Below are 11,783 nucleotides of genomic sequence, written 5' to 3'. Positions count from 1 at the left end.
TTTAAACGTTTGCCAACTAACTCTGTGATCTGCAGTTTGCTCCATTCTTCGTGCGTTTTAACTTCAGTACACTGGAAAAACGTTGATTACTTAATGACATTTATTTTGAAAAATACAGACCACCTCATACCGGAAGTCATTCGTTTGCTCCTGTTAAACTGACACTGATCACTGCAGATAAAATAAATAAATTATCAACAAAGTGATGGTCATTTTAATGATCTTGGAAACTGTGTGGAGGGATTTTTAAATACACAACATGAGGTCAACTAGCCTGTTTTTGTTTGGGTTTTTTTTATTTGTCAAATAGATGTTTAACAATAACAGTTGTGAAGCTCAACATGATCTGATTCAGTATCATTCACAATTGAACACTCATGAAAGGCCTACTGTAGGATATCCCTTCAGTGTGAAACCAAACAAATGGCTGATTAATTCACAATCAATAAAATCAAAAAAGCAGCAACATACAGTACTTGGCACTAAACAATCACAAGACACATTTCTTACTCTATACTATATTCAAAATGCAACATAGCATTTAGACTGTCCGTTTGTAAGTTTTTTTTTCCTTTCACATATTTGACCTAAGGTTCATGAAATGTGTTGTATTTCAATATTCCCAAAATATATGCACAGCACAAGTTTCATCGTTTTTCCTTCCTCAAGATACTTGAGCCATATCCTCATTGTAACGGCGAACTTTTGGTGGGAATCATTATTCTAGACTCCATGCTTCTGATCAAAGGCACTGAGGAGGAGACACAGAGAAACATTTTAAAGAGTTTAACATTCAACGTTTCCAAAATGACATGGACTTAATTGTACATACAAATGAAAAAAAAAACAGGTGAAAAATCATAACTTTACACCATCATTGAATAGTTAAAATTCTTCAATTTGACCATTAAATTTTGATCACAAGTATACAGTTTTAACTACACTTACCATGTCTTACCATCCCAGATATGACTTTTATGATGCTGAAATGTTTCCCTAACTGTAAATATACTTTTATAGGTCCAGACCCAGTCCAGATCAAATTACTGTGCCACTGCTTCTTTCCCCACGTTATAAAATCTCATGAGGCACATAGTGCCTTTGGCTGATTTGTCACCCTACCTGTATAATACACACTGGAATCCCATCCCTCCTTCAGCCAGGCCGAGTTCCTGGTCTCCTCCCGGGACTGGAGGCTTTTGTAAGCTTTAAACAGAAGTCACCAAACTATAAATTTTAGTTTTAATGAGACACTTACACCATGGATACTTATTGTCAAATGTTATTTTTTCATATGAAATCAACTACTGATTTCTGGCAGATTAGAGTTTTAGTTATACAAATATTTCTCAGAGGCAGAGCTGCTCTGGAGGCAGAAATAATCTCATTGGTCGAGTTAAATCTCAGTGGGCGGAGCCAGAGAATCACAGTTTTTCCAGCTAAAATTAGGTTAGAGTTCGACTAAAGCCCATCAGTGACAAAGGCGAGAGATAAGAAAGAGACTAGCTTGTATTCATGAAGCCTAGCGCTCTTACTGCTAACAACCGTTTGTATTTTCATTAATATTTTGACTTGAGTTCCTTCTTTGCCATTCAAGTCTGCCAACTAGCGCTCTGAAAAACTGTGCTTTGGCTCCGCCCATTGAGGTTTAACTCAACCAATGAGATTATTTCTGCCTATAGAGCTGCTCTGCTAAAAACTAAAACGCCAATCAGCTGACTTCAGCTGACCGATTCCTGCCATTTTTCCCTTGAGCAAGGCACTGAAGCGTTCCCTTGCCCACGCCCCAAAAACACCGGAAACAACCGAGCGACTCTCTGAGGTCACGTAGCCCACATGTACTCACCCCACAAGTGATGAACGACATACAGGTCGCCGATCTGCGAGAAGAACCCGCCCACCGCTTCACTGTTTTCCTGTCTGTATTTGATCGCCCTCGCCCTGTTGTAAGAGATGTTATTATCAGGAATATAAAACGAGAACACACCTGAGATATCTTACACTTGCACCGGTTATGAAATTACTTCTTGGCTACTGACATTTACACTACAAGTCAAAAGTTTGGACACACGCATTTTTCTTTATTTTTACTATTTTCTACATTTTAGAATAACAGTAAAGACATCAAAACTGTGTTAAATCAAAAATATCTTATATTATATTGATCAAAATGGCTTTAAGATAATGAAAAACATAGTGCATTCAATCAGGTGTGTCCAAACTTTTGACTAGTAGTGTATATTTTTTAAAAGAATTAAGTTTGTCAAGCCTTACCAGTGGTTGCCCCATTCAATCATGGTTCCTGGCTGAAACAGATATGAGGGAGAGGTTAAAGATGAACAGTTACAACCAAAATATTTCAGAGCTGCATCACCCCTTCTGGACAGCTTCATCAGATGGTGGGATGATGACAGACACAGCTTTGAACAAGCAAACTAGCTTTGATGCACCAAATGGAGCATACTGTGCATCACACACAATAGAAGTGCTGCGATATGAACCGTGACAGTCAAACCAGTTTATCAGTGGGTTCACAACATGTTTACCTTCCACAGACCAACCTACACTAGGTGAGCTCAAATGTGACGCAGCTGTTCTGACTCAGGAGGAACTTTACATGTGTCAGTTGCAGACAGATTTCATCATAGCTGGTTTACACAGTCAGTTTAGGACACTTCATTAGGTACACCTCTCCATTTATGCATACAGCTCACTCCTCCACACAGTGAGTCAAAAATGAAGCATTAAGTATAAAGCCAGACGCACTAGTTCCAGCATCTCAGAAATGACCAACCTCCTGCGATTACTGCACACTACAGTGTCTAAAGTTTACCAAAAATATTGTGATCAAAATGCATCCAGTCAGCGGGAGATGAGAGAGGTCAGAGGAGAATGGCGTTCAAGCCAACAGGCAGGCCGCAAGTATGCAAATAATGTCTCAGATGTGCAGAAGGGCATCTCAGAACACACAACAAACCGTTTCTGTTTTTTGAGGATTATTTTTTCGGTATTTTTGCTTCTATTTGATAGTTGAGATAGACAGGAGAGACTGGAGAGAGAATGACGTGCGACAAAGGTCCCGAGCCGGATTCGAACCCAGGACTTTGTGCAGTTACATGGTTTCGTGCCTCAAGCCAACTGAGCCACCAGTGCGCCCGCAACTTGTCGAACACCGAAGTGGATGGGCTGCAGTGGCAGAAGGCCATGGTTCCCCTCCTGTCAGCTAAGAAGAAAAAGACGAAGCATAAGGGAACAGAGGATCACCAAGATTGGATGAGTTAAGAGTGGAAATATGCTGCCTGGTCCGATGAATTCTGGTGGGAGGGTGAGAATTTGGCATAAATGGCTCTGTCCTGCCTGGTGGTGGTGTAATGGTGTGGGAAATGTTTTCTTGGCACACAGTGGACTCCTTAGTACCAGTGGAGCATCATTTGAATGCCACAGCGCACCTAAACATTGTTGCTGACCAGATGCATCCCTTCATGGCCACAGTCTACCTTTTGTCAAACGGATGGTTAAAAGCTGTTTCAGAGGCTTTTCCAGCCTGCCGAGCGTACAGTTCTAGGGGAAAATGTATATACGAAAAGGGAAAAATTCAAAGATATCAGCTCTCACCTGCTTCAACACAAAAATGTCCGTATCTGCCTTCAAAAAACAATAACAGGGGTTTGCCTTAGAGACTCACTTGGCTAAGGCGCATACCATGTAACCGCGATGTCCTGGGTTCGAATTCGGCCTGGGACCTTTGTCACATATCATCCCATCTCTCTCTCCTAATCTTTTCTGTCTATCTCAACTGTCAGCTGTGAAGGGAAAAAATGCCCAAACAATAATATATTAAAAAAAAACATTCACTATCTTTCTGCCTCATCCCGAACAAGACCCCTTGAGGGCCCTGGACCACACTTTGAAATCTCCTGCTATAGACAATGGTTTACCAAATTAAGGGTGTTCCTTGAGTCATATCGTTACCTTGAGTTTGTAGGTACGCATTTCATAGATGTTGGGCCCTGGTCTAGGCAGGGGTTCGTTCCAGAAACTGAACTCCAGGAGAAGCTGGTTCCGTCTTGAAATCAACATTTTTGCCCTCTCTTTCCGAAACTCTAAATATTCCTTCAGAGAGAAAAAGCGATAATAACGTGCAGTACATACAAAAATATACACTTTACAGGATATGTAAAAAATACAAAGCTTTTCTACCCCTCATGACTGAACTAAAATTCAGCAAATTAGATTCAAATTCAATCAGTTTAATACCAGTTTCATTTTAAATATCAGTTTCATCTTTATAGGACATCTGCACTTTGTACTTTCCATTATTCTATGTGAAATACTTACATAAACCAGCAGTCTTAACAACCTACCTTGTTATTGTTCAACTTGGTGAGGCATTCAGTCAAGGCTGGGTAGCCTCCTCTATATCGCCAAAGATGCACTGCAGAGACAGAACAGCAGATGTCGCTGTTGCACTGTGTAAACTATAACAACGACCCACACAACCAACAGATTCCTCCATCAGTGTGTGATCAGTTTTTGCCGTCAGGAGTTTGCAGATGATATGCTTTTTAGATGTGCATACTATATGTGCATACTATATTGTACACCAGTGATTCTCAACCTTTTTTATATCAAGAACCCCAAATGTAGTACATATTAAAGCCACGGACCCCCATTTGATGAGATTTTGTCTCTTGGACCCAAATCTGAGAATATTTTTATTGTTAGATATGATTTTGTCCAGAATTCCATGACTATCTGTATTGCAGGTAGAGAGATAACAGAGAAACTATGATCAAAACAGTCATTCTTCTACACTCTCTAATTGTGTTAACTTCTTGTAAATTAAATAATGGTGACGTTTGACAATTCATCAATTTGCTGGGGACCCCCTAGAACCCCCTCAAGGACCCCTGGTGGTCCCCGGACCCCACGTTGAGAACCACTGTTGTACACCATCATGTGTATAAGGAGATGCATGGCGTTTAGTCATCTGGTTGTGTATGGAGCATTTTCTCTGCATGTTTGTTCTGCCAAATTATTTACAACCAAACTGCAACCACTCAAACTGAGCAGTGCCACTCATGAGGCCTCGAGACAAAAATGAATCCAGTACCCAGCACACCGGGTAGAGGCTGCGATCGCTGAGAGGCCATTATGAATTACAAGCACAACCAGTTCTTTGACTGCCTTGTTTCTCTCTTTTCTCCAAGTTAAAGGTCCCATATTGTGGAAAACGGGATTTCCCTTGTCTCTTTGATTATAAGAATTATTAAAAGGAGTTGAAAGTGCTATTTAAACATTGTGAAAGTATTCTAGTTGTTGACTGTCAGGAATCCAAAGGACCCAAACATTAGAAAGGAGTGAAAGGAGAAAGTTTCTCTTTTCCCAAGATCCACAAAATTTTAGTCCCAACTTGAGTGTTTGTTCAGCACATTTCAGCACCGATTGCATCCTCATCCAAGCTCAATAAAATGCAGGATTTGCCAAAAAGTTATTGTTAAAGGATGCCGCAGTTCCAACTTTATTGGTTGTGGTGTGGTGTATTTTATGTACTGTTGCAATGCTCCTCACCAGCTTGGTCCTGGTCCCCGTACCAGGTATTCCAGCTTCCTACCACCTCACATGGGTAGTCCTGGTCAAGATGGAGCCTGTTCTGCACCTCGATCCTGAGGTCAGTATGAAAAAGTAGAAATACTTAACACATACTGATCCTGTAAATGTGTCAGTAAACCAACTTAATGTCATAGTTTAGGATATACACAGACACAGAGAGCTAAAGCAAAAAGAAGGCAAGTGGAGACGCTTAATCGCCAATGACGAACAATTCTCAAACTTGCTGTTACACCCAAAGACATCATTTCTATCAAAAGTTAAATTGATATCTTGACCCTGCAAACACACCCTTAGGATTTGGAATCAAATCTATCTCTGTTAATTTAATAGTTATTGCCAAAAAGCGCTAATAGTCCAGTGGCAAAAATCCCAGATCATCACCAAAATCTAATCAATTGTTCATTGGCCCAAAGCCTGTCCTCCAAATTTCATGTAAATCCGTTCCTAAGTTTCTGAGATATCCTGCTGACAGACATAACAACACAACAACCTTGGCAGAAGTAACAAGCGGAGTGTTTATAAAGCAGTGAAAACACACTTCAAGTGTAGAGAACATACTCACTGCAGACTGTTGTAGGCCTCCAGGCACTCTGGTTTGACGTTGTGAACTGAAAGAGAGAGAGATCAGAAATGGTCGTTTTAAAATACAAGCAACAATCGAATTCTCCAACAAAGTAATTTCACACTCTGAATGACTTCTTTATATAGAAGTCTTTGCTGAATCACTTTCAACAGGCTACGGCTGATACGGTATTCAAATTGAAAGCCTGACGTGGTGTGATTTACGTCACAGAAAAGATCAAAGTTGGACAGGATGATGCACTTCTCTGCGATACAGAGGCAAGAGTATCACCGCACACTCAAAGAAAACCAAATGTATATGAAGTTACATGCCACACTTCATAGACTTTACACATTAATGTAGCATAACATGCGATCACCAATGCATGCTGGCCGTATGTGGCACATCCGTGTAGAGCTGAACAATTAATCGGAAAAAATCGGAATCGCAATATGAACTTCTGCAATTTCCAAATCGCAGAGGCTGCAATTAGTTGCTTAAGAGAGAGGGGCGTCCAAAATGGATTTCTAAACAAGGTGTTTTAGAGCTGCAGGTAACCTTTGGTCTACAAATCAAGTACAATATTGGTAAAAACCTTTCATCATACTCAAACTCAGTAAATCCTGTACACGTATGACACGTACACGACATGTATTTCTTTTTAGCAAAATCACTTTTTTTTAAAAGTTCTAAAAAAAAAAAGTCATGACAAGAAAAACTTTTAAATTGCAGTTTGAATCGCAATTGCAATATTCTGCCAAATAATCACAATTAGGCTACATTTTTGTCAATATCTCTCCCCTACATCCATGCTTACTGAATACCATCCTATAATGCATCCTCTTGTGCTGCATTTAGTCCTCTGTAAGGTCTCTGGGGCCGGTATGCATTAAATTATGGTAATTATTTCACTGTTTTCCGCAGAGACAAACTGAATGTCATATAGAAGCTAAATTGAATCCAATTCAATACATTGTGGTGTAATTATATCACACTCGGCTGGGTCTGACCCTCAGCGACCCCTCGCTTAGAGTAAACAAGGCATTCGCTCGCGGATAGTGCATTTCCTCACTGAAGAAGCTTTATGCCTACATTGCATTTTGTACAGGTTGCTGGTCTCTTTCTTTGACAGCAGGTTGGAGTGGGCATCTTTCCTGGCATCGACTTTGTGCACAAACAGGGAACGGAACCAGCCTTTGTCACCGCTCTCTGAAAACCTCCTACACAGAAACAAGATGAAAGAAAAGTTTCACAAAGGCTGAAAGCAACAACACAGAACAGGGAAGCTGTTGGTATTAGAAACACGAAAACAAACAAAAACTTTGAGAAGCACGGAGACGCGATGACATATGGGGGGCTAATGACATATGGGGGGCTAAAAGACACTTAGGCTGATATCTTTTGAGATGAGAAGCATGCATACTGTATGAGTGAGTGGGCCTAATAGCTTGTGTCTTTGACATGAAACTTGTTTTCGCCCACTGTCGCTGTGGGTTGGATAAAAGATGAATACCACTCATCTTATGAATTCTTATTATTCTTTTAGTCTAGGAGGCTCCAATCAATATTTGAACATGAGCAACTGTCTCTCAGAGCCGGAGAACAGAGAAATGAGACTTGAACCTGTGATGTCTTCAAGCTGTACCTTCTGGAGCGATTCCACACACAACAAACTGGGAAACATGGTAAAAGTGACTGTGAAAGTGACCAAGGAGGATTCCTCAGGACTGAACACACTACTACATAAAACTGAACTGAACCAGTTTGTGGCTCAAAAACGTATTATACAAATCCTGCCGAAAATGTTATCAGCATTTAATTAAAGAACATACAGTTTGTCTTTTTAAAATTATGCTTCTTTGAAACAGTGATTGCTCAATAGTAACGAGCAAACAAAATCATACCTACTGTCTCATGCAAAGTTAAATTAAAATTGAAAGTGAAAACTAAAAGATAAAATCAGGAGATGAAATCTTCAAGCAAACCACACAGAATATATTTATTCATATGCAGTGTGTCATTTCATGGGTCACTCTCATAAAGCCCAGTCACAATCTATGATTTTAGAGCATGATCATAATAAACTTCATTGATCCCCATGGGAAAGTTATTTTTGTTTGCCCCCCCATCGACAAGGAGGTCAGAGGTCAGGATCAGATACAGAGCAACGGCGCTGGAGCTGGTAGAGTTTCAGTGTCACCGGGTTCAAACCCGAGTCATCTGGTCTCTCCAACCATTAGGCCATGCTGCCACCCAGGGGGAGCAGTCCTACTGAAATTTATGAGATTGGCTCCACAGTAGATACTAGGGCTGAAAAATTAATCGAAATGTTATCGAAATCGCAATATGGCCTACTGCAATTTTCAAATCGCAATATTTGTTAAAGGCGAAATGTGTGTCAAAATACCATTTTAAATGAAATATTGTCGTGCTGCAGAGATGTCCTGGCCTACACATCATATTCTATAGACTTAAGAAAACATCTTTGTTTGGTACAGATCCCCGCAAAAATCACACCATAATCATTTTAATACGTTTTTCAATGAAAATGAGAATAATGATGTAAAAATTATCATTCCCTCTAATATCACAAATCATATCGCAATTGCAATATCAGTCAAAATAATCGCAATTAGATATTTTTTCAAAATCGTTCAGCCCTAGTAGATACGCTTAAAGAGTGTGTCGTGTGTGTCTTATCATGTAACCTTCCAGTCTCACTGGTTCAAAATGTGTCACTCGCATGATAATTATGAGGAAGCTGGACAATACAGTTTACAAGTCTCAAAGTGTTTTAAACTGTTAAATAACTAAATACAGAGAACACAGAATACTAAGGGTGACATATGTCTAATTTTTGAGAAAGTCATAAAATCCTGTTGACACCCGCTTTCACTCCCAAGGATCGATCAACTATACATCTCTAAATAACAATAAACAATCAATCAAAATTATTAGGTCTATCGTCAGACTACTGGCCCAAACTGAGGCCTTATGTTGTGTTTATGCTTTTGCTTATGTTGTGTTTACTGTCTTTTTACAGGGTTCCCACACTCACTTGGACATCAAATTCAAGGATCTTTCAATTACTTTCAAGGTCTTGCCTGATGAAATTTAAAGCACTCAAAATTGGCCCGTTTTGGGGTGAGACATGACATTGATCAAAGATAGCATCATGGAGGCTTCATTGTTTTACTCATGATCTTGTCAAGTCCTGGTGAAATCATTCATTTGAAAACTGCTGCTGTATCAACATAAAATATCTATCACAGGGTCACACATATCACCGAATAACCTGATTATGGGTCAATCTCAGTGCTCAGCTGATCAGGTAGTTTACACAGGGAACTACTTTAGGAAATACCCCTGTTACCCCCTGAAGACATAGTTTAGTTTAAAGTATTTTAGCCAAGTATTTTGCAAACACAAAAACACTGTCCTAAATGATGATGTTGTTAACTAAGCATGTGTAGTGTAAAGATAAACACCGTGCACTATGGTTTACTGCAAAAAGTGTCTCCTCTGGCAGCCAGTGGTAAGTTTACAGTGGTTTACAGGACAAAGTTCAGTGATCCAGCAAATGATTAAAGTTGGTTTGGAAACTGTCCTGCTGTTTTCTTGGTTATGACCCTGTCTCCTACCTATTACTGTTAATAGAACATTAAGTAATGCACTTATTGCCTTGATTTACTTTGACATCTAATCAATAAAATTAGCAAAAGTTGCTGTACTGAATGGGGGGGGGGGGAACACACCTTACAAACAAACCCTAACCCAGGAATAATAAAATATAGGCCTGTCCTGGCACCAATAAAATGTTAGGTTTACGCATAGCAGTAGAAAATGTTCAGTTTAGGCAAAGTAAATAGTTGGTTCATGTCAAATAAAGTAATTGATTAATCTTTTTTTTTAAGTTTGGACAAGACAAGGTAGTAAGCCAGAGCAGATGCAAGAGAATTTCAGATTTACCGTTAGCAGCTGAAAGTCAATCAATCACATGCTTTAAATCAATCATGCTAGCATAAAAAAAAACAAGTCTTTACCTGGTCACTGGCTGCAGATTGACAGAATAACTGTAAAGCAGCTTTCCTTTAGGCCACACAAAACTAGTCGTCGCCATGTTCCTCCGAAAAGAAAAGTAGAAACTTTTTTTTTGACACGAGGTAAACAGAGCTAGAGCTCTGGTTAATGTTTAGCTCCCTATCTCTGCTGTTTTGACTGCTAATCCCTAAAAAGCACGTTAGCGCGCCGGAGATTTAAAAAGACACGGGGACGCGCGTCTGTGTTACGCAGTACGCAGTGATCAATACGCACAATCGATCAGACCTGATAAATTGAGTCTGCCCTAAAAAGTTAGATTAAAAATGAAAAATAACCCTGTAATAAATTTAAGATGCTATACAAATGTTACAGGAAAACTGTAAGTCCCTATATGAATATTATTAAGGACACTTTTATATATTAGCTTTTACGTGATTCTATGGCCTGTAATTTTATTTATTTATTTATTTTGTTATATCTAGCCTACCGCACTTTGAAACCCAGTTTATTTTAGTCCTTCCCCTTATTTTATTGCATTTTGTGTTCAGTGCTGAATTATTTTAATCTGTTTTTATTTTGTTTCGTGTTTGTAAAACACTTTGTAACTCTTTTTGAAAAGTGCTATAGAAATAAAGCTTATTATGATTATGATTATTATTATAATATTACAGGAGATTAAAAAAAAAACACCATAAAGTCCATAAGGTCACTATGTCACTATAGCCTATTGACTTCCATAGACAGACAGTAAGTCCCTAAGTACCTAGGAGTATTATAGGAATACTTTAGTGATTTGTTGTTAATGATCTTTATTCGGAATTGTCATACACTGCATGACCTTTTTCTCTATGTTTTTATTACTCTACTCTGTTGGATAATTTGGAGCTACGCTTACGCAACACTTGTTTGGTTTCATACACCATTTAACCTCTGATTGTCGTAATTGCTGTAGCTACCGGGTAATTAGCCTGGTCAACATTAACTACTGGCATGTAAGCATTGCCTTAAAGCTACACCAGGCAAGGTTTTCATGTAAAAACACACCCGACTTATCAGGGAAAGGAAAATCCACAGATAGCCTACTATTATATATCATCAATCAATGATGTCCAATGCATTCCAAGAGTAATTTTGTGATGAAGTGCTTTTATTTTACTTTTTTGGTGTACCCATTTTCCCTCAACCTGCCTCATCGATACCTACTTCCAGTTAGTGATTTCCTACATTTCCCAGGATGCCTTTTGACAACACCCAGAGAACGGGCCTGAACTTGTTGCTTTCAGCTGTGGGTTATACCTGTAGGCCGAGAGAGCGGTAGCGATAGCGGAGTGGGAGTTTTTCCTGTCGAGAACAAGTGAGTCGTGCATCTCACTCAAAACACAGCATGTCTTGTGGCTGCACTGCATTCTGGTCTATTGAGGCTGCTGTTCAGAGGAGAAATTGGTCTCTCTCTCCGCTCTAGAAAGAAACCCTCGCTCTTTGATTCTGAGGGACTGACACCAGAACCTGATGTTTACTGTTGCAGCTACAAACTCCATGGTAGCTGCGCTGGAAATATCTCAACATG

At 39.4% G+C, this 11,783-nt stretch overlaps 1 protein-coding gene across 1 annotated transcript; it reads right to left on the bottom strand.

Annotated features, from left to right (window-relative positions):
• Window positions 1-340: 340 nt before the first annotated feature.
• Window positions 341-10,295, bottom strand: nipsnap1 (nipsnap homolog 1 (C. elegans)). The gene is made up of 10 exons (XM_071535373.1): window positions 10,219-10,295; window positions 7,268-7,395; window positions 6,176-6,221; window positions 5,572-5,666; window positions 4,365-4,435; window positions 3,973-4,113; window positions 2,275-2,306; window positions 1,847-1,941; window positions 1,123-1,206; window positions 341-751 (listed from the first exon to the last, which is right to left on the bottom strand). The coding sequence occupies exons 1-10, from the start codon at window positions 10,293-10,295 to the stop codon at window positions 687-689; spliced, it is 834 nt and encodes a 277-aa protein (XP_071391474.1). The 3' UTR covers window positions 341-686.
• Between the last annotated feature and the right edge of the window lie 1,488 nt (window positions 10,296-11,783).

Source organism: Centroberyx affinis, unplaced genomic scaffold (assembly GCF_046629955.1).
Source record: "Centroberyx affinis isolate AG114_WGS23_722 - 3 ecotype Tasmania unplaced genomic scaffold, CSIRO-AGI_Caff_v1 ptg002694l_1, whole genome shotgun sequence".
In the NCBI taxonomy this organism is placed as follows: Eukaryota; Metazoa; Chordata; class Actinopteri; order Beryciformes; family Berycidae; genus Centroberyx; species Centroberyx affinis.
The sequence above is the reverse complement of the archived record's forward strand: the minus strand, read 5'-3'. Positions and strand labels throughout refer to the sequence as shown.